Source organism: Corapipo altera, unplaced genomic scaffold (assembly GCF_003945725.1).
Source record: "Corapipo altera isolate COAL_440 unplaced genomic scaffold, ASM394572v1 64, whole genome shotgun sequence".
NCBI classification, from domain to species: Eukaryota; Metazoa; Chordata; class Aves; order Passeriformes; family Pipridae; genus Corapipo; species Corapipo altera.
The window spans coordinates 5,486,524-5,513,870 of NW_020884893.1; the positions used below are offsets into that span (position 1 = coordinate 5,486,524).

Sequence of the window (27,347 nt, forward strand, 5' to 3'; positions counted from 1 at the left end):
ACTATTTACAGTGTGTTTGCACAAGTCAATCTCCAGACAGAAAGAAAGAGGTCAGGGAACTATTTAAACCCACGAGGGCAAAGAGCCAGTTGGCTGCACTCATTGTTGAAATGGTTTATAAAAGAACTGCAAGAAATTAAAATTACCAAAAAATTGATGGAGAGCCAAAAATATTAATGTATTGGAACACAGTGGACTCTTTACAAGCTGTAAATATTTTTTGGATTGTCACATAGAACCCATAAAGCGTGTTGAGGTCTTTCTCAGAACTTCTATTGTAGGTATGTAACTCATAAAGAACATTTACCAGAAAAAGAGATCAGAAAGATACTGTATGTCACAGGATTGATGTTGTGTCCCGCTGCAATTACTAAAAGATAGTGTTGGTGTGTATCAAGAGGAACCAGGAATAAAAAACTGGGGATCAGGAGCAAACATCCATCATAACACATACGCTCTGAGCATTGGGCATGTTGACAAGCTGATTAACAAAATAAAAACCAGCATCTTTCAAATATTTCTCATGTCCACTTCAAAGGATTAAAAAACTTCAAGCTTTTGGCTGTTGGACAACTCCCTTTGTCCAGGTTTAAAAGAGACTCTCAGCTCAGTGTTCAGTTCTCCTCTGCTGAGGGGAGCCCAGCTAATCCCTAAACTAAGAGCTCAGACAACACCTCTTTCTTTGACACACCGCTGGTTCCTCAACCCAGGTACCAGCTTTTCACCAGCTTAACCCAAACGTGTTTTCCTACTAACGTTAAAAAAAAAGAGGCGCATTAAAAAAAAAAAAAAAAAAAAAAAAAAAAAAGCCCCCCAAAAAAAAAACCCCCCCCCCCCAAAAAAAAACCCCCCAAAAAAAAAAAAAAAAAACCCGAAACCACCAAGCGCGCTTCCCGCGCTTTCCTTAGGTGCCTCAACAAAACACGGCGTGGGGAACTGATACTTTTTCCCCTGAGATACGGCCGTGTTGTCACAGCTGAGCGGCCGAAGGACAAAAAGAAGGAACGCCAGAGGCACCCCACCCCTCACGGAGCGCTCGCGCGCTCCCCGCCATTTTGTGGCCGCCCCCGGCAGCGCCCGCCCCTCCCGCCATGTTGTGACCGCCCACACGGGCACCGCCCCCCCCCGCCGCTGTCCCTCAGCCCGCGAGCGGCTCTAGCGGGGCCCGGCCGGGGCAATGGCGCACCGGGACCGGGGGCAGGTGGAGCCCTGCAACTTCATAGCGCGGGACAACTACTGGTAACGGCCCCAGCGCGCCCCTGGCAGCCGCCGCTGCTCCCCTCCACCTCCTCCTCCCGCCACCGCCTTGCCCTCCCCGCGGCTCCGCTGAGGCGCGGGCTGAAGGGGTTGTTCATGAGTTCACGTGTGTTTAAAGACTGTGCCCGCTTTCACAAGCGTGCCTTGGTAAAAAAATCGAGGTTTTCAGAGCTTCCATCCCCCGCCGCGTGTGGGGCATCGGATCAGTCCACAGTAAATGAAAGAACATTGCAGCTTATTTTTCATCCTCCTCCACTTCCTCACACGCTGCGTTCACACGTGCTGTTTCAAACCTATGGAAAATGTTTTCCTGTTACCTCTGAGTCAGACAATGGTAACTCACACATAAACTTGGTGTTATAAGTTAAGGTAATAAGGTAAAAGCTATTTTCAAGGTAGATATCTAAATATTCCTGCTAAACCGCTGTGCTTTGTAGCATTAGTAGTTGGCTTTGTGCATTGGGTTTTTGGTTTTCAATGCGAGTTTTTGTAGTAATCTTTAATATTTCTTGGTTGGTTTCAGGAAAAAATGCGTCGAAAAGGAAGGAGATGCTGCGAAAAGATGGTCTGACAAATGGGGGTTCTTGAAAACACCTCTTGAGGAGGTAAAATTGAATGGCATGTAAGCAACACATGAAATCTAACTGCACACAAATTTATCTGGACACTGAATTAGGAGAGCTCCAAAGACTAGAAACGTACTGAGTGTGCTTTGCTAAGCTGGGATCCGAGGTAACAACTGCACTGGGTTCAAATCCTCAGTTTTCCTCTGAATAAAATAACAGCAAGTGGTAATTTATATGCTGTGCATATTCTGATATATTTCTCTTGAGAAACATGACTCCTAGTAGTGTTAACAAGTACTAGATGCACACTGACAGGAAAATATTTCCCCTTTGTCTATCCATATGGTAGTTTAAAAATCTAGGGGAAAAGGTTCCAGCTAATTAAATTGTCAGTGGGGGAATTTACAACAAACGAAAATATTTGGAGTGATGTCTCTTCTCAGTGATGTTATTAGAATATAGTAGCACATAATGTTCCATTTGGAATCACAGTACTTCATTGCTAAAGGACAGGATTGATGCAGCCCCTGCATGGTTATAAGTGTAGAAGTAATCTGTTCTAGGAGTTCTAGAAAATCCCTGGAGGCATCCAAATTAGCACCTTTGAAACCTGGTCCTCATGGTTTCATTATCCATCCTGGGTGACTGTGGTCTGTGACATGTACCAGCTTTGCACAGTTGCTGTGATGATGAATCTTTGCTTTGTAGTCATAAGACATATATACATATATAAGATGTATTTCTAGCTCTTTTTGGACCCATGGTGTAGCAGCAATATTTAGCCTTCCACCTGAAATTCAGAATTACATCACCTTCTGAAACAAACAAAAAAAATCCAGTAATTTCCAAAGCACTGAAATAAGAGCTTGAGATGGAAAGAACAGGAAGTTCAGCTGCAACGAGGGGAATGGTGCAGATAACACAAAGAACAGTAAATTTCAGAATATATAGAGTCCAAATTTTAATTATTTTGGTTTTAGTTGATAGGAGATGAAAAAAAAGATGCAAAGCCCAAGATAGAGCTTCCAGAACACATGCGGATTCGCCCTGTGACACCTGTGGAAAAATACATTAAGGTTAGAAAATTACATTTTAAATTGTAATACAACAATATCTCTTGTAAAAAATCACACAAACTCTAAAAACCAGTTGTCTTGTAGAGGTGGGTCTCTAACTAAAGGTCAGAGTAAACTGCATTTGCAACCCAAGCAATGCTTTAAAAGCATTTGTTTAAGACAAGGAATTGCCCTTTGGATATGGTTGTAATATTTCTACCTTTATTTAAGAGAGTCTTCTTGCTGGCACAGACAGTGCCACTGTCCTCTTTAGTGGCACAAATTAATAGGAAGCCAGTTCTAATGTGCAAAGTAATAGTTATTTTATATTATATGATTTATATATATGTTCGGTGTCTTGACATTATCAAACAGCTGGAAAGGACAGTAGAATGTGAAGGTTTAATTTCTAAATATACTGTGTGAGAATCACCAATGAATAGGGTAACTATACAGGCAGCTAAAGCAGTGACACTGGGAGAGGAATATATTCATAGAAGGGTAAGGAGGTGCTAACAAAAAAGGTTAGTCCACTTGGAGAAGATTAAGGAAACAAAGGAGACTGGAAATTCTTACTTGCTGAACCAGCTTTCTTTCAAAGGATTCCAAGGGTGGGAAGATAAGGCAAGGAAGTTGTAAAAGCTTTTACTGAGATTAAACTGAAACAAAAATTAAGTGCTAGTGCTGAGTGTGGCAAAGCAATGAAATGGCATCACTTCTGCCATCAGTGCTACTTGTTCAATTTGGAGACTCTCAAAGACCAATTTTAGTGAAGTTACAGTTTCAGCCCCGTTTCAGCAGTGAGGGGGTTGGGGTGTTGACAGTCACCCAGCTGTGAGCGGCTCCAGCAGCGGGCAGAGCCTGGGGCACTCTGAAACAGGGATCAGAGCTTCATTCGCCTCGGGATTTGGAGGAAGATCAGGGTTAGCTGTGTTTACATGTTCAGGGTGAAGTTTCTCACCTCCTTTTTCAGAACTATATGTCTTTCTGCACATTTACCTCCATAGCAATAGTCATCTCTCTTCTCCTCTCTAGGTCAGATTAGTAAAAGCTTTTTCATAGTCCCTTCCCCCAGATCGAAAGTGGGACATGATTCCCTTTGTTATCCTGCTCGGTGGGTGGCACTTTTGGCCATAAAAAATTATCTTTTTTGAGGAACTGCTCCACCTAAATATCATAAACGTTTTCTAATCTTGGCCAAAGAACAAAGTGAAGCAACTCTGGCAAGAGAACTGAAACATTGTTCTCTTGCTGTGTATTGCTCTACTGAGTCCCCAGATGCTAAAATGATAGAACGTGCCCAACAGAGATGATTCAGCCAAAGTAAGCACAGCAGTCACTGAACAGACACTGCTGGCTTTTGTTTGGTTTCCTCCTTAGCTAGATTAGTTGCAGATTAACTTGCTCCTTACCCATCTTTTCAAGTAGAAAGAAGGTGGAATGAGTAAGTAGTTCTTGATGCAAAAGCCAGCTTGGTCAGAAACATCTTTAGCATTTGGACATAAAGTTATTATTCCGTGGCTGCATTGCTACCAAATATATTACAGCAACTAGTAAACACCATTTCTCCTGTTTAGAGAAGTTAATTAGTTTTAAAGATGATGATGATGATAATGATGATGATGATTCTGTATGGAAAAAAAGCTAAAGACAAAGATAAAATTCTTCTCCTAAGAATATAAAACCACTAAAGCCCTTAGGATTGAACCAAACTTTAAAAAAAAAGAATGGTAACATACACTACTAAACAACAATTTGCTTTTTGGTGTTAGAAGGGTGGTAAATGAAAGGTAGTTGCTTCATTGGAATTTGGCCCTTGTACTTCTCTCTTTCCCTGTGTCTTGCTGTAGAATGGCACCTAAATTATTCTAATTAAATTATAAACTATCATGTGTTATAAATCAAACTTGCATGCACCTGGGCTGTCTTTCAAAGTCCTTGTTTCCTTTCATTAATGTCAATGTTTTCAGGATATTAACTCAGCAAACTACATTTGGAACCACTATTTTTTATACGTTCTCATTTCCATCCACGTGACGGCACAAAAGATGATGTCGCATGACAGCCATTACCATCTCAAACCCTTTCATCATTCAGCTTTACATGTCCCTTTTATTTTAGGTGCTTCCATCTCCTCCAGTGCCTAAAACTACGCAGGGATTCATTGGCTGGAGATCAGCTGTGCCAGGGCTGGAGCTGGAGATCGATCATCAGATCCGGAGCTGCAAAGGAGCCCTCTGCAGGAGTCTGAACTGACCCCGGGGGCCTCCCACTGACAGGAAACAAAGATTAGGCACACAGATCCATTTGCAGTCCTGGCTACACATCCCACAGTGGACTGGTGGACTGTTGAATATTTATGCTTTACACGTGATTTATGTAAACATCCACAATCATTTTGGTAAATGTATTTTCATGGAGCACTTTGCTTGTTAGTGATTATTTGAAACCTGTGGCATCCAAGCTGTTAACTCAGCTTCAGGTTTACTGCAAAATAACAACGAATACACTCAGATACAGATCACAAAGCAGGTACTATTTTTATTTGCATTAATAAGACTATAATTTAAAAATACTTATTGGAAGTTGGAATGACAGAGCAAATTTTTATAATTGTTTCTCCATGAGATCCTCTACTCCTACTCAGTTTCACAGCATCCTTCAAATATAAATACAGACTGCTGTGTTCCTGACAATCCAACTGTACTGCTCATTCCCAATTCATCACTTACCACTGCTGGAATCTGTGTTTAGAATTAATTTTCCATGAGCACTGACCTGGCCACTGTTGAGTTCTCAGGTGCCTGTGCTGGCACAAAACCATCTCTTCTGTACAGAGAGGATGAGAAGATGCAGAGGAGGGTGTCAGGCGTGACTTCAGTCGGCTCAAGCTGCCACGGGACTGCATCCTTGCATTTGGAAAGAAGCTTTCCTCATTAAAAAACAAAACACAGCAAACAAACAAAAAACACCTGCAGAAAAAAAACAATTACTAGGCTTCATCACTGTGTGTCCACTGGAGCTCGAAAAAAGCACACAAACCATAAGTGTAGTTAAGTCATAATTATAAAATACACTGGGGTTTGTATTGTGTGCTCTTTGCAGGTATTCTGTGTAGTTACACACATAAGTAATTGAGTAGTTCCCAGTACACAAATATAGTTTGCAAGGGCCACAGTGACATGAAGTCACTTTGAAAAATCAGTTTTGGTATCAAATCAGGGGTTTTTTCAAATTAGTTGATCAGAATGCAAATGGGTTACGAGGCATTTATGTCACTTCAGTTTTGTGTGTACCAATATTTGTCCCAACCAGGACAGATCAATGCTCAGGAACAGCAGAGGATTGCACTGGGAGTTACTGGTGTAGCTCCCCCGTGCTGTGGAGATCAGTCTTGCACTTCATTCCCTGCAGGTTTGCCAGGATTTTTGGAAACCTGAAGGAGACTGCGTTGCAGCAGGATGTAATTCTAATTGGCCAACATGTTTAAACTCGAAGGTTGCTTAAACTAAAAGGAGCCTCCAAGAAGTCAACACAGGCAGCTCCTTCTAACTCCTTACTACTTAAAGAGGAAAGACTTTGCTTTTTAATCCTGCTGCAGGATCTCCGTTGTGTTCTGCAGCCATCAATAGCTACCTCTTGAGTCAGCACTAAGTGCTTGGCTTTCATAGCAGTAAGTCAGCAGCCAGTGTTTGTTCTTCCCTTCTTCCCAAGAAATGACTCACAATGATCAACATCCCACCTTTTTTTTTTTTTTAATCCAGTTCCAAATGCCCACAAAATAATAATATTTTACTTTTTCCATATTCTTTACAAATAATGGAGAAGTGACTCATATCCTTTGGAAGGATTACCCAAGAATGAGAACACATAGCAGGAGTAACTTCAGACACATTACTTAAAAACCAGAATAAAGAATAACTTGGAATCAGACTCTGGAAATTTAAGCTAAATTGCAGTTTAGCTACTAACTATAACCTGTGTAAACTGTTCTTTGAACAGCCAAGATCATCGTAAGAACAGTATTTTAAATGTGTGCTTTCTTGTCATTGCCAGGTTTGTATCTCTTGCTTATTTTAATCATGTGGTTCTTCAGTTTATTTTAAGGTCCTAAGATCCTCTTATTATCTGATTTATATAAACAGGTATAATAATGATTGGTATGTAATTTAGTAACAACAAAATTACATTAATTCAGGCCAAATGAAAGGGGAACTTCAAGACTACTGGTTTTCCAAGAGTTGTATTAAATAACCAAAGCTGGCACCTGATATCCAGTGGATGTTTGTATGAAGAGAAATCCAAATGAACCATGGTTAGATTTTGAAAACCAAAATAAATTCTTTGTCCAGCATCTGCAGTTAGAGATTTTGGAATATTAACTCTGTACTAACAACAAGGGGGTTTTTATTATACATTCTACCATTTTAAGGTACCTTTACTTCAGGACATACTTTGATACAGCCTAATTTGGGATGTGCAAGGAGTATTGTCTACAACTGGAACTCATTCCTCTAGCATAAATATGTCAGTTGTTAAGTGCTCCATGTATTCAATGTTTTGATGTTATGTGAAACTATAAACCTCAATGTTTCTTTTCTCAGCACTTTCAGTTTTACCACTATACCTGAAAAAATTGTGTAGAAGTTGTGGATTTGCAGCTGACAAAGGACTGCCCAGTCATCAGCCCCACTGAGAATCCTAAAGGCCAATACAGAATTGTTACATCACCTTGTAATGTTTCAAACCTGGCCTTTAATTTGTGGTAATTACCCTATTTATGGGAGCCAAGTTGGGCACATAAATGTCACTGCACACCATAAAATACCACACCATCTCCAGGGTCAGGACAGTGTTAGTAAACTCAGTGCACACACCAGCAAATGCTTCAAAACGAAATGAAACGACTTCAGAAATGCAGCAAAAGTCAAGAAAATTTTAATTCTGTATAAAAATCATAGACCCAGCACCAAAATGTGCAAACAAGGTGCCAGTATATTTACATGTCTCCTGTGCTTCAACCCAACTCTCATTTGGTGTCGTCCCTTGGGCAGCTCTCGGTGAGCACAGGGGGCTGCACAGCAACTCCTCCTCAGCTGACTGAACTTGGTCAGGGAGCTGAAGCCAGCTCGGCTTTGGAGTGTTGTTTTCAGATGAACTGGTTCTTTGGCAACAGCCTCCTGTTACTCTGGGTGGTGCTTTCAGAACTGCACACGCAAAAATGCGACTGGATTTGATACCCGGTCGCCACAGCAAGGCATGGAAACAGGTCTGGCACAGCTCCTGCCCCCCTGGCTCTGTGCCTGCAGATGCTTTCCTGGCTTCCTGGAGGAATAAGAGTAGAGGCTTAAATGACAACATATTTAAGCTAAAGAACTATGAAATCAGAATTATCTTTCTCACAAGCATTTATATTACAAACAACAAAATTGGGTAACAAAAACCTGGTGTGTTTTCCTTCACAGTGTCTTCTTTTCTGTGCTGTTCGAATTGGCATAGAACTGGCACTTGCTATTTATAAATTCATTAATATAAGATATTTTACCAGGAACTCAAAGTTGAAAGATTATTATTTGTTTAAAATGCATTTTGCATCAGAGAATAAAGATTTTTGATTAGATGCCAGTTGAAATGGTGATTCTGAATAAATAGCACTCAGAATGCAGTCACCATACCAGTGCTGCTGTACATTTTGAAAGAACCCAAATGAAAAGCAACCACAGGATGTGCACAGGCAAGTGATGCAGTGTCTGTACAAGGTGAGTGCTTGGAGAATAATCACTGTTCTGCAAGAGACATTTCTACATTTCTGCAGTTACATGCTGTGACTGTCCTAATGATCCCCACTGCACTCCTAACTCCGAGCCCAAATTCCTGTCTCCAGTTCCTGCTATTGGCTGCTCTGTCAGCCTGAAGTAACTCCAGTTCTGAGACTGTTTGCCTTACAAAACAGAGGATTTTAAAAACCCTTTTCAGAGACCTGAGGCTCCCCATTCACACACGTTATTTCCCCCTTTAGTGAAGGATTCACTGCGGTTTCTTCCACATTCTACAAAGTACCAAAGTGACAAACATTAATCTAACAGGGTCAGTGACAACCTGACCAGAAATGCTGCCCCAAGTGAATCCCAGCCCAGGGCACTTCTTGCACTGAGTCCTAAACATGTTGTGTTTTCTTCCCCAGGTAACCATGTCCCTGTAGCAAGACAGACAAGACCCACTCACAGACTACTACCTTCTTCCTGACTCCTGTGGTTTCCACATCCCAGCAAATTGTTATTTGGATAGTTGAAAGCATGTCAGACCATTTCACTGGACCACACTGCAATAAATTTAACTGTGCTGGAAAATGATACTGTTGTGCTCTGAAACTGGTCAGGTTGCCAGTGAACATAACATCACCCTCAATCTGCTCTGTCATACACAGCAAGGACTAAACTACTGAGAACTAAATGTAAAACAAAATCAGGAGCGTTGGGAAAACAACTATCCAAATTTTCAAGCAAACACAGGCAAAAACTGAGTTCACCCACCCAAAATTGCCAAAGGACCTTAAATCTATTGTTGTTCAATGTCCATTGCAATATGGAGGCAAGCTACTGTTTTAGGGATTTTTAAATTTGTATATATTCATTTGATTGTTTTGGAATGGAGAGAAGGGATTAAACCAATAAACCTGGGTCCAGGAAATGCATGACAATAAGGGAAATGCAGCTTTACCATTTTTCCTGTGAGGCAGCTCAGTAGGTTCTCTTCCAAGCTCCCTCATGTGATACCCTTGTCCTGGTTCAAGTGAACTGCACTCTGCAGTTACAAAGCTGAAATCTGGCTGTAATTTTGAAGCAATTAGTTGGTTCAAGGTGGTTTTACCAATGGAAATTACACCTTGGGGTTGCAGGTTGTTTATGTTGCCCAAGTGACTCCACTTTGAATTTGGCCCCATCCCTCATATTTCCCCCTCCCTGCTTTATCTGCTTCCCTAAAGAAGTGAAAATAAACCTGAAGATTGAAATAAATCTGAGAACTTCAAAGCACAAAACCAGATGCAACCATGAAGAAATAAACAGAACAGTTCTTCGTTCTCTACCATCCTTTTCAGTGCAGTGGCCCCACTGACATCAGATTCCCTGGATGCAGCTGAGGGCAGGATCAGGCCTTGCAGGTACCAGGCTGGGATTAAATGTGGGCACAACTCCTGTTCAGCAGTTTTCAACAGCTTTGATAACAGCATTATTTAGCATCTAAGTGTGGGGAGTGTAGAAGTGGCCATTTTCTCTCTCTGCTTCCTTGATAAAGGCTCTTTATTCTTTTATCCATTTTTGTGTCTGCTTTCCACAAAGATCATTGTTACAGAGAACAGTCTTGCACCACCACAAGACACGGCGGCAGCTTCGCCCCCCACGCTTCTGTCTTGGCTTTTCCCGGAGATGCCTCCAGGCTGCCGAGTGACACCCGGCTGATGGGTCCTGCTGAGAGCTCAGCACAGCCCCGGCTCCGCCTGACCCAAACCTGACAATGCCTTCGCACTTCCCGCAGCCTGGAAACAGCCCCCCCTTCTCCTCCCGAAGTGAGAGACGGCTCATGCTTTTATTCCTCACCGGGGAGCAAGACGGACCCAGCTCTGCTAGTGAATCTCCTTTGCTTGCTGACACGCGTCAGACACAACATTCTCATCCTTAAAAGCTGGAGCAAAAACAAAAACAAAGCAAGAGCCCAAAAAAACCCCCAGTGAGCTCCAGTCCCTGTCTGGAAAAATTAAACAGCCATTATGCTCCTATTGCCAGAGCACAGTCATGTCCTTTGTTTCAATGAAAGCTGAAGTAATTTCTTGTGCTCCCATCACGTGCATTACAGCTTCCATCTTAACATTATAGTGCTAACGAACAAACCCCACATATTTACAGTCTCTCAGGAGAAGCCAAGATACAACTGACAGGCTGGTGAGGAAGCATGGAGGGACAGTGTTTATTATTTTGTTCTCCAAGAAGCTGTGTCCATAATAATTCGAGTTATTTATGTCCAAATGAGAAAACTTTCACCAGCTCTCACCACAGGTCTGACCAAAACAGGTCTTTCATTGTGTTTGTTTACCCTTCTGGTTTTTTTTTTCAGTAGGAGTGCTGAGAAAATCAGCATTTCACTGGGATAGGTACTAGCAATGGACAGCTTGAGACTAACTCCTTCACCTTGGCCCAGCACTTAACTTGAGAGGGAACAATCTTCTTCATACTCAATAAATCACAATTAAAGTGCCCTGCATGCATATAGGAAGTATATTTTGCACTTAGAGGACTCAAGGAGGAGAAAGGATTGCCTAAATCTGCTTTTAATTCTCCTTTCATTCGCACTGTTGGAGTCACTGCTGCTCTGTCATTACCTGGCAGCAGTACCAGGCTGGTTCTGCTGGGCAGCCAGACCCTGCACTGCTGTGTGCCCATCAGCTCCCTGGTACTGCTGGAGAGAACCAGCTCCTGAGGCTTTGTGCAACACAGAAGACACCAAATCACATAAATACTGCCATTATTTGTAATATGTTCTTCATTCATTTCATGTGTGTGTTTGGCACTGGTGCTGTCCTGGAGCCCAGTAATGCACAGGCAGTTAATGGTCATGGATGTGGAAAAGCATCTCCAAACCCCGTGAGGAAGGATCTCCTGCTTCGGAGAAGGGCTCTATAATGATCATTTACACAACTTTTATGTGGAGAAGAGAAGAAGATAAATACACAGCATTGCCATGTAAGCCTTTGCCTACTGACCAGTCCCCATCAGGGCAGTGACAGCCACACTGCAGAGCTTGTCCTGTCCCTCAGGTTCCAGTAGGTCACTTTGGTCACCTGGTTGACTTCAGCCTTCCCTGAAAAATTACAGCTTTATTATGCACAATTCAATTAAATCATCTGCTTTTCTTTATTGTCCCTTTAAATTATGTACACAGTCACTTGCTATTTATTGCAATATATAAATCATGCCCCAAGAACTGCACACAAGTACATACAGTTTCTGTGTAAGAAGAATGGAAAAATCACTCATGCCCATCAGGAATTTATTTCCTCCCTTATCTCATTCTGGATTTGGAGGTGTTTGAACAGATTCAGAAACCACCTCTAAATTCTGTCTGAATGCTCTGGTTAGTTGCTACAAGGGCATTAATTAGCTGTATTACATAACACATCATGACACCTTCAAATGGTTTTTATTTTTGAAAAATAAGGCCAGAGGCACAGAAGTTTCTGTGCTTCTGACAGCCTGATGATGACAACACAGTAACTCGATTTGGTGCTTGATTTTGGCTCAGACAGGCTCAGGTCACTGATGTCTGATGTGCCATGTGGATTAATTTTAAGCTCTGATCATGATTCAGGACTGGAGTCCAAATTCAGACCTTTAAATGATACCCCACAGGATCCTTGCTTTCTCCACAAAGCTACAGAGGGAGCCTGGGCAATCAGATTTTATCTCTACACTTCAAAGGCTGTTGTCAGAAATTAGTCAGTGTGGATGAAGCCCTTCAGGGCAAGACGCCAGGGCCTTACAGGAACACACAACACTGGACTTGTTCCTCCTGAGCCCACACTGACTGTGCTGACCACTCACCCTCCCCTGCATAGAACAAAACTAAACCAAAAACGTCCATTTTTTCCCCAGCACATATTGAATTACCCGTGGAATACAATGAATCTCATCCACACAGCAGATCTGCCTGGTGTAGAGACAGCACACAGTCCAGAGGCACCTTCATACAGAGAAGGGTGGAATGCCTGCAAGTCTCCCTTCTCTCCCAGAAGGGAGAGACTTGGGAAGTCACTGTAATGGATGGTTTATTTGTTTGTGGCATTGATTTATTAATTAGTTACATGCTAATCATTAATCAGCATCTGGTGTGCAGGCAGTGCACGAGGTCGGCCAAGGAGCCAGGCAGTGCCTCACCCAGAGCTTCTCCAGAACTCCAGAGAACCCCAAACTGGCTCAAACACCAAACAGGCAGGGGGAGCAAAGTTCAGCCCAGGAGGGGCTTTAGAAATGCCAGCACTGTGCAGTCCTGGGGCTGAGCCCAGCCCTGCAAACGCTCCTTACCAGCCCAGGGAGCGCTCCCCTCACGGCCCTTAGGTCAGAATTTGGCTCAACATATGCAGAACATGTCTGGCTCATCACACATGTGCATATTAAGTCCACATTCATCAGTAAGGGAACAGAGAGACAATATATGGTAAAATACTGGAACTGTACTTCAAAGATCAGGATGCAATTCCACGGACTCCCAGGGTGACTTTGGCCACAACAGTCACCTCCCCTGCTTCAGCTCCCATCTGTAAAAAGCAAAATAACCATCCCTCATTTTTACTTCACCCATCTTTGCAATTTAGACTCAAGAGTTCTTTGTAGTGGTGTCCCTTTCTCAAAATACACCCAGTTCCCAGCACACAATGTCCTCCTCAGAACAGGCTTATGGAAATGTATCAAAAAAAAAAAAAAGAGAAAAAGGAAGGAACCTTATAAAATATCCACTGATGAGATAAGACCACCAGCACAACAATGCAGTGAACAGCTGTAATCTGTGGGAGGATTATTTCTCTTTGTCATAAATGCCATCTAATTTTCAAGACAAGTTATTCCCTTTCATAGAACAGTGAACTCAGTATCTGCAGGCAACTTTCCTTCCCACCAGTACATTTTTCAAAGGCTCCCAGTAGTTTGTGACATTAAATAGAAGGTGTCACATCTTTATGACAAATATTAATACTAGTCTGCTTGATTAACATAATTTGTTTCTTCACTGGACATTTTATTCCAGATGAGCTGCTTTTCATCCATCCATATTTTCTAGGGGAAAAAAAAAAAATGCATCCTGACATGCAATGTTAATGTGCCCTCTGAGATAACCCCTTATCTCCAACCTCCCATCCTCACCTCCCCTTCTCTGCAGTGCATGAAATGAGCTTTAGCAGCAGCTCTTGGTCAAGGCTCTCATGCACTGGACACCCGCCAAGGCTTTTGGGGTGTTTAGCACAGACTAAAGGTCTGTTCCTATGACACACACATTTAAATTTAGCACTAAACTGGTGGGGGAAAAAAAGAGAAAAATATGTAAAATGTCACTTTCTGACAAGCAGAAAATTAGAATTCATTCCCCTGAGAATTAAAAGGACTTTTCTGCTTCCAGTCACTAACTATGACAAGGTTAACATTTTTCAGTCTAATGACGAAGGACATTAAGTGCATGTGAATAAGAAATAAAATTACTGGAGGGTATTAGCTAAGTGTGTGACAACAGCCCAAACTGACAGCACAACTCCAAGGATGCAGATTCCAGCTACTGCTGACTGTTTGCTGTGGAGAACTGAGGGATAACAGAAACGTGGAGGTCAGCCTTCTGTCACCACTACTGCAACAAGAGAAGCAGTCACAGGAAGATCCGTGACTGGTGGGGTAGAAAACACTTCAGAGCACATCCAGCCTGCTCCCAGAATCCTGGGCAGGGACACTCAACTGGGCAGCACATCAGTGAGAGACCACAAAACCTGAAGAGACTCAGAAAAGGGAAAATTCCAAGTGCATCTCTTGCTTCCCCAAGGATTCTTTTACCAGTCCCTATGATTTAATTCCGATATGACACAAGGATTAGGTAGGAAATTGTTTGTGACTTGCTTTCACTTCTGCCCTTCCCAGTTCAGTTTTCCCTGTAGGTCCTCACTGTCTTACTCAGCTATGGCAAACTCAAGCTGTGGCTTCCAAAGAATAATGGATTTCATGTGCTGCAGCACCAAGCAGGGAGGACTCAAAGGAAAAGAGAGGTCCATGTGTTATTGCTATGCCCTAGGTGTTAAGATACTGGAAATTATCAACTATTGGGAATCTTTCTGGATATAAATGAAACTGGGGTGCTAAAAGGTAAGACAGGAAGATTATATTTTCAAATATCTAATTTCTTCTGAGGAGAAGATGTATAAAAGGGACATTTAGAGATATGGGTCAAGGTAGAGAAAGCACTTTTAAACGAGGACAGTTAACATGGTATCTGACAGAACAACAGAAGCTGCAAGGACACGGATGGACTTCAATGCACAGAGTTCTCCTTTTAGTGCTTCTGCCTTTGACTGGGTTTCAAAAGCTCCTTGGCCACAACTGAAAAAAAGGTTACAATTTAAGGGACAAATCAAATATTTAAAAAATTAAAATAAACAAAAAGAAGGAAAGAAAACCAGAAGAAAACAAGTACTTTCAAACCCACAGGATCTACCTCTACATGAGCCAACTGGAAGGATTCACCAATTTCTTTGCTTTCTTCTGGCTGTTAGGGTGGTCATTAGTCCAAAACAAAGTATTTTTTTATTTTTCTAGTCTGAAATTAGTGTGATGAACTAACTATGAACTATTAGGCAGCTCAGTTACAGACCATGTTTCCTGTAACATCAAAAGCTGGATTCTCCTCTCTTCATCTGCAACAGCCAGAAGGTTTTTGCTTCATCAAACCAGCCCGAGAGGATTCCTGCATGTTTTACACCAACAGACAAGGCCTGACTGTCCCTGTAATTCCTGCTGGCAAGGCTGTATCCCCCCATCCTCCTCCCTGCTTTGCTTGGTTTGCTCCCAGGAAGAGCCTTCCCCTGGTGCTGCACATGCTCGGATCCGTATCCACACCGCCCTCATTCCCACTGCTCTCTGATCACTTTTGGTCCCTGGCCTCATGAATGACACTCCCCTACAATAAACTGCATAAACCATATCTGCCTGTAATCCTGATAAATCCAAGTAATTTTGTTTTATTCCTCTCTCCCCGACTCTCCCGCCCCTCCAACTTCCTCAGCCTTATTTTATGCCATCAGCATATTTAAGGCACTTTTGAAATTACATTCTGCTCGAGGTCACTGCACTGAATTTAATTTTCCCCTCCCCAGTGCTTTAACTCCCACCTGATTTATTTATACTGTTTATTATCATAGACCAATTCAATCAATGAGAGCTGGAATTCAAACACACGCACACATTTGAATGATGCACACAAACACTCACCAGGAGAGGGAACAGAACTGCTGCAGTCCACATCATCCCTCTAACACATGGCAGCTAACAGGTAAGGAGGCTCACAGCCATCCATTTTTATACCTTGACTTCTGCTTGACCCCAGGGGTTGTTTGGCTACTGGAAACCAAAGGAATTGCAATGGCATCACAAATTCCACAGAGGAGGCTTGGCCAAGGGATCTGTGCATTTCTTACCCCAAGCCAGTAGAACTGTATTTTAAGAGGGGCTTTCTGAGTTGACAGTTCCTTTATTAGCTTCTGTACACACAGGAATTCTAGAAAAACACCATCAACCCAGAGCAGACAGTCATGTCAAGCAAATGGTGCAAACAGAACAGTGTATAGAGAACTGGAGCTTAAAGGGAAACCAAAGCACTGACCTCAATTGCAGCCTGGCTTAGGCATCAAACCAACCCAAACGGGCTGTTGGAAGCACAGGAGAAAATTAATAGCTTTTGGCTCCCCTCTGCAAACCACCTTCCTCTCTAAACGTTCCTGGTCAGCAGGATCCTCAGGCACAGCTCCCTGCCGGATTCTGGCTGCCTTTGAACGCTGTGGTCACAACTCAGGAACACTGCAAAGTCCAGAAATGAAGGCAGAGGGTTCTGCTGCAGTGATTGTGCTTTAGACAGACCACCCTCAGATTGATGTTCCCCACCTGCAGTTCCTCCCATTTCTCTGCCCTTTACTCCCTCCTCACTGTTCTTCTCTCTCCCCAGCAGGGATTCTTTGCAAGCATGTTTTATAAGCAATCACCCTCCCTTCTAACCCCTCTCCTGAAAAAGCTGTTTGTTTTTCCTTACTGATACCAGCTCCTGTGTCCCAGCAGAGCTGGTCCAGCCTGAGGTGTCAGGGATTAAATCAATGCCTCTGCACTCCTCAGGAATTTGGCAGTGGTAGAATTCACTGCTGCATCTTCTCTGGCCTATAGTTATGGGAGTTCCAGGAGTCTCTTGAAATTCTGTTTTAACATCTCACAAGTTATGCACAGAGAATATTTTGGCTTTTCTATCAATACATATCTGCTTACATAACTGATAACTCCCAGTTTGAATGCTGATTGTGTTTTGCATAAATTAACTAAATTGCAGCCCTTCTGTTTCATTGGTACTTTTTGTCTGCTTCCTTTATGAACAATGTCAGGGAGATTGCAAACTGACTACAATTCTCTTTCCTAAGCAAGAGGAAAACAACATGTAAGAGCCCAATCAGTACCAGTTTCCTGATGTCTGTTGGGTTTCACAAGCTGTAAGTCCTCTGGCATTTAACAATTTATGTCCATATGGGTCGCTTTAAGAAGAGAATGTAAGGATTGTCAGTGTTCTGCACCACTGGTGTCTATTGGTAAATATGGAACAGGTACAACAAAAAGCTTCTCTTTCTTTCTGCTCAAAAATTCCCTGAGCTAACAAGTTATATACCCCCACAGGCAGGGAAGTCCCATCAATAAATGGCTCATTGTAAAAGATCCTCAGTTATTCCTGTCTCCAAGCCCACCTCAGCACTGCTGTGCTCAACACACTCCCCACCTCAAACACCAAATACACGAGGCCATTTGGGGGCAATTCTGTGGCCTGGGAAGCAAGAAGGGGGTTTGCTGTGCCAGAGAAGGATTGTTCCAAGACTATTACCATGTCTCAGGAGAAACTTGGCACTTCCCACACGACTTCTGTGCTGGCCACAGCCAGTTCCAGGGCAGCTCTGAGCACCACCCGTCCCTTGCTCTGCTCTGCTCCCAGGAACTCTGTGTGGTGCCTGTGAAGTCCTCAGTAATTCCCAGGTGGGCTCTGCAGAATAAACACAGACCTTTTAGTGCCATCCTTTTTAGGTATCAACCAAGGGGTGTCTGCACACTACATAAATCCCCCTGGATCAGCTACATCATCCCTGCTTGTTTCCTGTTACTCTGCCCCATCTTGATTCTCTACTCTCTAATGATATTTACTCTTAGCCACCCCTTGGATTGGACATTCTTGTGGCTTTTCCTTTCATCTGTAGCTATTAAGTCCCACAAAATTATCTAGAAATCGTTCCTTTTTACAGTTATTGACCTTCTCTTAAATGTACTGGAAGCTGACCTGAGCTTTTGGGGTAAGAGGACACACAGCACTGGCCACGTGAGCCCAGACTCCACAGGAGGCAGCCAAGACTTTGGGCCTCGATTCCAGAGACAGCTCCTAAACCCAGGCTACCTGAGGAAACAGTCCTGTATCACATCCTTCCAAGGAAGAGTTTTTTTTGGTAATAAACCCAAACATCAGTTCTGCAGTGTTGCTGAGAGGTCTCTTAGGAGCAATTGTCAGGTGCTCATGCTGCTGTTCCTCCTGCAAAACCATCTCCATGTTGGGCTGCATCTTCCACAGTGGTTTTCTCAGCTGTAAGAGGAAGCTAAATGGTTATTTCTTAAAAATAAAGAGGGGGAGGTTACTTGAAAAAAAAAACAACAGTGTCACCAATCTTTCTGTGGGGCTCTTATGCCAACACACCTTTCATTTCAAAGAACCCTTGGTTCTTGGGGCACATCCTTCCATTTCCTGCTTTACATCTGGTAGGGAGAACATTTAATACACAGGGATATGAAACAGTTTCTGCCTCTGATTCTCTTAACACAGACAAGTCCCTTAGCCTCACAGGAACACCCAAGAACAGACAACCTCAACCTTCTAATGGTGTTTTAAGATAACCAAGAAAAAGGATTTTATGCATACTTCATGTTGTTTCTCCTATCTATACAAAACCACCTGGATTAAGTATCTGGTTGAGAAAGTGAAATGCAAAATGGCAGACAGCTGAATTAAAATAATGCAAGTATTTTCCAGCCATCACGATAAGTTGAAGCACTTTTGGCACACTCACTTCAAGGAAAAAATGCAGGGAGAGCTAATTAACATCTCTGGATATCTAATGGATTTTTTTTTTTTTTACTGCTCAGTATGAAAAATTCCACATTCAGCCTTGGTCAAACACTTGAGAGATGTTTCATTAACCCAGGGAATACACTCCCATCTCACCCATGACAAAAGCCGGTTACCACAGGTTGGTTTATAAAACAGTCACAGATTTATTGAGATAAATACAAATAGAAAGTTACATAGATTCTTTACTCTGACAAACAAGAGACACTTCCAGAGCGTCCCCACTTAACCGGGTTCTAAACACCACCGTGCACAGACACAGCCGAGCGATGCCATGGGGACCAGTGACACCAGGGGGCTGGAATCCTTTGGATCACAAGGGCCTGACCATTTCCTACAGCATCCAAGCAATATTGCACCCACCACTGTTACTGTCACGTTCCTTAGCTAGAAATGGAGAGTTCATTTCTTACTGCTGTTGTGAAATTCTACCTTTGCCCCATCTGGCTTTTCAAACGCATCTCTTCGCATAACTGAAGAGCCCAGAGAACTCCATGAACACCCCCCTGGACCCATTGCACACATTTGTCCTGTACAAGACGTAAAGTGCAGCCTTAGTCATGCTGAAACCATCTCTAGTTTAAAACTCAACCAAAAAGACAAACTTGTAGAGGGTAAATCTGTTTAACAGACCTGCACAGTCTACAAAAAACCCCACCCCAAAACTGTGATGGCCCCCGTTAGTACATGCAAGTGTAAAGTTGCAAAAGAAGGTTTTAAAACTCTCCACTGAAATCATATTGTTCAAAACTGACAGGAATCTGGGAGCCAGAGAGGTACCAGAATATTGTTAAAAACAAGGAGCTTTGTTTAGCCTTTTAGTGAACTTTTATGGCTGGTGGCTTACCCTTTACACACATTCTGGTTAAAAACTCCCAGTGAACACTAACCAAACATGCTAAAACATAGGGAAGCTTGTGTTTTCCAGTGGATTATTGCAAGTCAAGGAAACTATTTAAGGTGATCTGACAAACAGAAACCTGGGTTGGGTTATGTTCAAGGTATTTAATTTATATACAGTATATTTCAAACATACTTACATATACACACACTTTAAAAAAAAAAAAATCTGTTCAGTGCTGAGAAATTTAAGGAACTGATAATAAAAAACAGAAGTCAAACCTTGTCAGAAAGGCCTTAGAAAATCTGAACTGTTAGAAAATACCAGTATAATGCCAGCATTAGAAAAAGATATTAGAACTAGAAAAAATTAACTTGAGGGGTCTTTTTGTTAAGAAATAGCAATCATAAAAAGTCTGTACTGAAGAAGTATTTGTTTTAAATTATAAAAAAAAACCTGTAAAAAATTAAATGTAGAACATTAAAGAGTTTACAGAGTTTACACTGTTTGCTGCAGTAGCAGTGGTATAGTTCTGCCTGCAGCTCCCAAAGAGCAGTTTGTGATCTCACAAGGAAATCACTTGTTACAAATACTGTACAGATCATATAATACATGAGCAGTTAACTTACCCAAAACTGAGCCCTCCCAAAACACAGAACCCAGCTGAGGAACCTACTTGTATTGCAGACAAGCCCCATTCAAACCCAACCAAAACAGCCACTGCTGTAACAACCTTCCCCACGTGAACTCTGGCTGACGTGGGTGAGAGGGGAGACACTCACACAGGTCTGTGCAGGAGAAAGGACCCTCCTCAGCCAGTAACTGTCACCACGTGGAGCCATTTCTTTAGTATTCAAGCATTAGTTTTGGAACAGGATAGTTTCAATCCCCACTATAAAAATGGCTTTTTTTTTCCCCCCCCAGGCCGCACATTATTGCAGATCTGGGACCCAGGAGAAGACAGGGCCCAGCAAAAGTATTGGCTTTATCATTTTTCCAACTGTCTGAAGTTACTCAGTTTTCCCAACACAACTCTGCTCCATCTGTGTATTTTATCTTTCTTCCAGAGCCCCTGTCTCAGGACACAGAAGACATCCTGCCTCACCTTACCTTCAGTAACCTTCATTTGGGGTTTGCCCCAAACCTTCCCAAACAATCCACAGAAGTTACAGAGCAAACTGTGTCACACCTTTCCCTGGAACACTTCTGATCTGGGGGTTTTCAGAATTTAGAGGTCCTTTGTTTCTCAGGAAAAGCTGTTTGGGATTTAAACACCAGGCAAGTTGAAAGGTGTTTGTTAAACGAGGTGAGTAAAACAAACAAAGTGAAGCCTGTAACCTTCCGTAACACCCCTGTACAGACACAGGATGTGTTGCAGGAACTGAATCCCTCAAGTGACCTTTGCTGGGGCAGAATGAGGAACTTTCCACTTGGGAAATCTACAGTCTCCCTACCCCAGGAGAGTCAGCAGTAACACCAACTGACCTGTGAGGGTGGTCAAGAAATAACAGGGCTGTTGTTATGACTGTTAACACCTGTAAGAGTGTAGCTCAGAAGTAACAAATTAATGGAAATGTCACAATATACAAAGAATCTTGAGCTCTCTGTGCTTTGAAAAATATCACATTATATTAAGTAAAAATGACCCATGCCTTAATTCTAGCAGTGTAACTACTTTAAAAAATGAAATGTTTTATGAGCTTTTTCCACTGATACAGAATTCAGTTCATTAATTTTTTGTTACAATTCAAAACTATTCACATATATACACTTTTTGCAAATAAATGTAACAACTGAAACAATACAAAAACCACAGTATAAGTGAAGAAAGAAGAGCTTCAGGGAAGTTTGTTATAATCAGGTTTTAAGATTCAGAAACCATTTTAAGCTTGTAGCAGCCTTGTGCTCCTGGAAATGTTTTGTTAAAAAATGAAATGTGAATTCCAATTAACACTGAAACACAGAGTGTGGTGTAAGACTTTACAGATAATACTGAACTGCAGGTGAGATCAGAGTTATCACCCACATTTACAGAGGGAAAACCAGAAGTGATTACTCATGGGAATCAAACAGTGGGGCAGAGGAAACGAGGTCATGAAATGAAGACAGTAACATTTCCTGCTCAAACAGGTGACAGAACCCACCTTATCTGCTCACATTACTCACACCAACACGACCACAAAGTGAACAACTGTCCTGCTGTTCAGCCCCTGCTGCAGAACAACTTGTTAGTTTTGTTTTTCAATGGTAATATTGTCCATGTTACCCTGTTTTAGTTTTATGGTGGCAAAGAAAGACACATCTTGATCTCTGTCAGATTGCAGGGCCAGAATGGTCTCTTCTGCAGCTTCTAGATGAGGATTGCCAACACTTTTAAAATAAGCTAGAATAAGGGAAGAAAAGAGACAATTTTAATCAAATCCAAAAGAACAATCCCTAGGCATAGGTAGTGCAGAAATCCAGAGGATGCCAAAAACATCTGGGGCAGCTTATTCAATTTATAGTCTCCTTACAGAAACTACAGGAAGCCAAGGAAGCTGACAGAGAAGGAGAAATATGCTGCTTCTGACTCATCTTATTAGGTACTTAAATACTTCTAAGATAAATTCTTTTGGCTGAGTCCTAAACAGAAATGTCCCTGAGCAAAAGCAGGCTCAGGAACCTGCCACTGTACAATGCAATCCAAAACCTTCTCCATACTTGATTTTGAAAAAAAGATAGGAGAGGAGATTTCTGTGCATCTTCCTTTGAATAATCAGGGATCAGCTGCCTTTTTTTTTGTCGTTTTTAAGGAATTGTAACTCAGGAAACTGCAGCACGATGGATCCCAAACCCTGCAGCCGCCTCGGCCGCTGTTGGCGAGGCCACAGTGCCCCCAAGTGGGTCCTGCTGGATTAACAAAGCCACTTCTAGGCCCTCTAGGGATAATCATCCCATATTCCAAGGCTGCAAAGCCACTCCTAAAATTCCTAAATCTACACTCTCCAGTCCGAAGTTAAATGCACTATCCCAGAGTACAACACATGATCCTGTTTAAGAGCCTTGCAATGAACTGAGCAGAGGAAAAGCAGCATTCCTGAGATGCTGGGCCTTTCCAAGGAAATTCATGACCACACCTTTCTCCAGCAGTGTCTGCCTGAGGGCCTTGGCAAGCAGGACCCTGACGTTGGGCACGGGATCTGAGGCAAGGCTCAGGAGACTGGGCAGTAAATGCTCCACAAATTGGTCCACGGGCATACACTCCTCCTCCACCACGGCCTAGGGACAGACACAGCACAGGAAAGCAAGATTTGTGTTAAAAAGACACTATGTGCCATTTCTTTCCATCCTGTCCTTAATTTGGCCTATTAAAAAAAGCTCTGAACAATTACACCCTACCCTGTGTTGGTGAAATAAGCACAGCCTTTGAACTCCTGTTCTGATAACGTTTTATTGTTCCAAAGTTCAGCCAAAGATGATCCAACAACAGCAAATTTCTTTCAAGTATATTTTAGAAAATGTTTCTCTCTCGGCTGTCATTGCCCTTTTGCCTTTGAACATTCAACCCTTGCTCCTCATTGCTACTGAATTAAGCATTTTTGGTTTGGAGGGGGTGGGTAAGTGGCAATAAAGAGAGAAATAGTTCCTGGCATGTAGCACCCCTTGGTAATTTGAAGAGCTCTTGTCACCCTTTATCCTTGCATGGCCAAATATTTAAAAAAATGCATCTTGGTTTGGGACTTAATTCTTGACTTTGCCACTGGGATACCAGAAGTCCAAGGCTCAGCTACTGCAGCTGGAGGCACAGCCCCAGACAAAGACACAGCTTGAGCTGGACCAGCCATGTCAACCCACAGAATCACAGAGCCCAAAAATGACAAAACAAATTGGGAGTCCAAATTCTAGTTTTTCCCCACGTTGCTGCTAAAGCCCAAACCAGCTGCAAATGAAACAGTACACACAGAAACAGAGAGAGAACGTTCCAACCTGACAAATGAAGGCAAAGGCTTGTCTTCCAACCCACTTGGAGCTGTGACGGAACCGCACGACAAGTTCATTGATGAAATTTAACCCCAGGGCATTTGCATTGTTTGTGTAGAACTTCTGGAGGATTGCTACAACCTGTGAGGGCAAAGCAAGGGGAAAAGGAACAAAAAGAAGAGATGAGACTTCAATTGCAGCCCTTAGAGTTAAAAAACCCCCCATAATTTCATTTGAATTCTACAAGGGGACACCAAACGCAGCGCTGTCAGCTGTGCTTGTAGGTTTTAATAAATTCCTGTGCTTATTCTGGAAAAAGCCCAAGCTTTAGAAAAGCTGTTTGTTCACCTGAACCAAAAACCACCAGAATTAAAACCAGTAGTAAAATAATGCCCCTTTACAGGGTGCCATGAAGAAAAGGAAGAGACTGAAGGAATATTTCTACTCCTTCAGGACATCTATGGGATGATGGCATTGCCATGAATTTCATAAATTAAATCAACTTTGAGGAAAGATCAGTAGTTGGTTGTTCTGTGTTTTGTTGTGGCTTTTTCCCCCAGAACTGGAAGAAGTTCTTCCAAATCTTATACATGCTGGCTTTCATTCAGGTGAAAAGATTTATTATTCACATACAATCACGGAGGAAGATTTTAATATCTGTGGCAGGGGGACAACTCAAAATATTTTATAAAACCTTTTAATTTCACCCTTTTCTGTACTGTTTACCATATTTATCAAAACACGTCTCAATTCACCCTACTTGTCTGAAAAAACAGTGATTGCAGATACCCCTCTCCAGGATCATTTCCTGCTCTCCTGCCAGGAAGTGAACTCAATCCCCTACCAGTTTGAAGGAGATCCACCGAACTTCTGAGACTTTATCGGAGCAGAGAGTCAGTGCAATGTGTCTCAGGTAGTCATAGACATCATTGGGGTTGTAGAGCTCCAGGATCAGGATCAGCTGCCTGCAACACAAAGGAAATCATTAACTCTCCCAACTGCAGCACCAGCCTGCTCCCATTCAGCATCTGTTCCACGTGGGGAAGGAGCACTACGGTACCACAGTCACTACAGAGCCCCTGAGCAGTTTGTTCTTCTCTTCACACACTTCAATCCATCAGGGAGTCCAAGAGAAACTGTTACCCAAACTACATATATCGATATATCAAAATTATCCCAAATAACAACAAAAGCTAGAACCGTAAGTAAAACAAGAAGTTTCTTTTGCAACTTCAAACCAATATCCTGTACATTCTTGCAAAGTGAACACTGACTATTTGCCTCAGTGTAGAAATCTGCCTTTCAGATAATAATTTGTACCTCAGAAGCTCACTCACTGCAGTCACAGCACTGCCAGCACAGAACAGCAGCAGGTCCCCACTAGGGGTCAGGGCACTGCTGTGGAACGTCCTTGTTTGTTGTGACAAACTACAGAGGGACAGCGAGGCCTCAACAGCCCAAACACACCAACACTACAAATGTGAAGGTCAGATTTGAGTCCCAACCTATGCCTACCAAGGTGCTGCAAATTCAACAGGGCTTGTAGAGAAAGAACTGTGGGATGTTGTTCTACCTTCATTATACAGCCATTTAGAAGTACCAAATTAACCAACTTACTTTTTAAGAACTGTTTTTTCTTTCTCACACATGAGAAAAATTACTGTTTCCATACATTTCACTGATCTTTGCAAGGGAGCCTCAAACTAAATAAATTCTGAGACCTCATTGAATAGTATCTATCAGATCGTCATATTTCATGAGCTGTCAGTGAACCAGATCTCCACTTTAGTGTCATCACAGACATTTAACTTTCAATCACACTTGATTACAACACAACTTGAACAAAACAAAACACAACCCCCCCAAAAAAAAAGCACAACAACAACAACAAAAAAAACCAAACAAAAAACCCAAACAAAAAAAACCAAAAACCAAAAACCAAACAAATCAAAAAACCCAAACACTCCCAGCTCCCCCAAAACAACCCTAACAGCCAGTGGCTTTTAAATTGAGTTCACTACTAAAGAATGGTTTAAATTTTAGCTCCCAAACAGACGTGCTAACTTCTGAATGTAATGCCTATTTCCAAGTTAGTGATACAGATTAAAAACCAGAAGTTAATAAGATTACATACTCTGCCAGCTCGTAACGAAACCTCCAGTTCCTGCTGTTATCAGTCACCACGAATTCTTGAAGCTGGTAAAGATACTCTCGCCTTTTGTCTGCATGAAGTAGCTAAAGGAGAAACATGACTAGTGTAAAACTGGGAAAACTCAATATTTGCAGTTCTCTGGTGTGTTGCTCTGTTCACACCTATGTGCATTTTCCTACTTGAAAGCAAGTGACCATTGACAAGATGCTTCCTAAAACTGTGCACAATCAGCTGAGTGCCTGGACACACAAGACTGACACCCAAAAAAGTACAATAAGTCACTCCTTTGGCAAGGACACCCATCAAAACACCATCTCTGGGCACCGAAAACTAAGGATTTATGTGTTTTACCCACCAGGATCTGCTCTCTTCTCTCCCAGCCCCAAACATAAATTGCTACTGGGCCAACTTTCCAGTTGGACTGCCCAAAATACTAATTCCTTTACAACAGCCAGCAGCATTTACAACCACATTTACAAAGGGTTTTCAGTTTTGATGTTTTGTTGGGTTATGAGACAAAAGAGAAGTGAGGCACATTAAAAAAGGAATAGACACACACACAAAATGGCAGCTTTGTACAAAACCAAACATTAATTAGATCCTGATATGTGCAGAGCTCATTAGAAGACTCTTGATATAATGGAGTCAGAAAAAAATGTACATGAAGAAATTAATTGCACTTCCCTACCTTCAGGAAGTCATACAGATGTTTGAGGACACCGATCCGCACTTCATCCAGGTCTTTCAGGAATCCATTGAAAATTGGCACCAGATCAGCAGCTGTGAGCTGATCCCCCAGGATCACTGCCAGCTCGTGGATGGAGAAAGCCAGTGTCCGACGCACCTTCCACTGCAAACAGGGCAACAAGGGAACTACATCAGGCACCAAACAAACACACAGGCTTTTGAACTACACCTGTGTGGGGATCAACAGAGCAGAACAAACAGGGCTGGTTACACAGCAGTACAAAGTCTGATTTAAGTCTCAAATTTTGTATTTTTAGTGCATATTTAATCCCTTATAAGAAATTAGATGATCTTATAATAACTTCAGTGCAGCAAAGCGAACAAAAAAGTTCCTCAAACTTCTGATTTATCACTACAAACCTTCCTTTTCTTTACCTGTACATCTGAGGCCAGTGTCTCGTAGGTGTCCTTGAGGCAGTGCCAGTTCTGCCTGCCCAGTGTGAGGGCCACCCCGGGCAGGCTGTAGGCGCAGTGCTTGGCAATCTCCGTGTCCACAGTCTGGGCTCGAGCAGGGTCAGTCATGGACAGGTACTGGTCCAGCAAGGGCTGAGGGATGATATCCTATGGAGAGACAGGGAATCAGTGACACACATGGGAATTCAAGGGCAGAAAGAAAACACACCTGTTGTGCTCCAGTTCTCTTGCTCCCAACCCACCGGCAGCAAGGCACCCCTGCATGGGGGAGCTTCCCCAAGGGCACGACCCCAACACTTCTTTCTCCTCTCTTTGGGACAGAGCAGTCAGCAAGGAACAGTCATTATTACTGTATCAGCACACTGCATCAACCAAGCTGAAAATTTCTTCTTTGCTGAAGACAAAGAGTAAATCAG

The 27,347-nt window shown here is 42.4% G+C and overlaps 2 protein-coding genes across 11 annotated transcripts in view; one reads left to right on the forward strand and one right to left on the reverse strand.

Annotated features, from left to right (window-relative positions):
- Nucleotides 1–1,100: 1,100 nt before the first annotated feature.
- On the forward strand, nt 1,101–5,367 carry CUNH20orf85 (chromosome unknown C20orf85 homolog; the record flags this gene model as incomplete). Its single annotated transcript, XM_027646064.1, has 5 exons — nt 1,101–1,166; nt 1,199–1,239; nt 1,781–1,862; nt 2,804–2,899; nt 5,000–5,367. Coding segments are annotated over 5 exons (420 nt in total), but the record flags the coding sequence as incomplete, so codon positions are not given.
- A 2,433-nt stretch (nt 5,368–7,800) lies between these two features.
- LOC113948298 (serine/threonine-protein phosphatase 4 regulatory subunit 1-like) overlaps nt 7,801–27,347 on the reverse strand; it is a 33,544-nt gene continuing 13,997 nt past the window's right edge. For 3 of the 10 annotated variants that reach the window (XM_027645762.1, XM_027645771.1, XM_027645772.1), the window contains 10 exons: nt 26,893–27,078; nt 26,459–26,620; nt 25,753–25,853; nt 24,463–24,583; nt 23,625–23,759; nt 22,775–22,916; nt 17,534–22,041; nt 12,541–16,476; nt 11,637–11,734; nt 7,801–10,561 (listed from right to left, as the gene is read on the reverse strand). In XM_027645762.1, coding sequence (XP_027501563.1) covers nt 21,887–22,041; nt 22,775–22,916; nt 23,625–23,759; nt 24,463–24,583; nt 25,753–25,853; nt 26,459–26,620; nt 26,893–27,078 — 1,002 coding nt within the window. In that variant the 3' untranslated portion in view covers nt 7,801–10,561; nt 11,637–11,734; nt 12,541–16,476; nt 17,534–21,886. The remainder of the gene's footprint in view (nt 10,562–11,636; nt 11,735–12,540; nt 16,477–17,533; nt 22,042–22,774; nt 22,917–23,624; nt 23,760–24,462; nt 24,584–25,752; nt 25,854–26,458; nt 26,621–26,892; nt 27,079–27,347) is intronic. The other 7 variants (XM_027645763.1, XM_027645764.1, XM_027645765.1 and 4 more) reach the window with 7 other exon arrangements.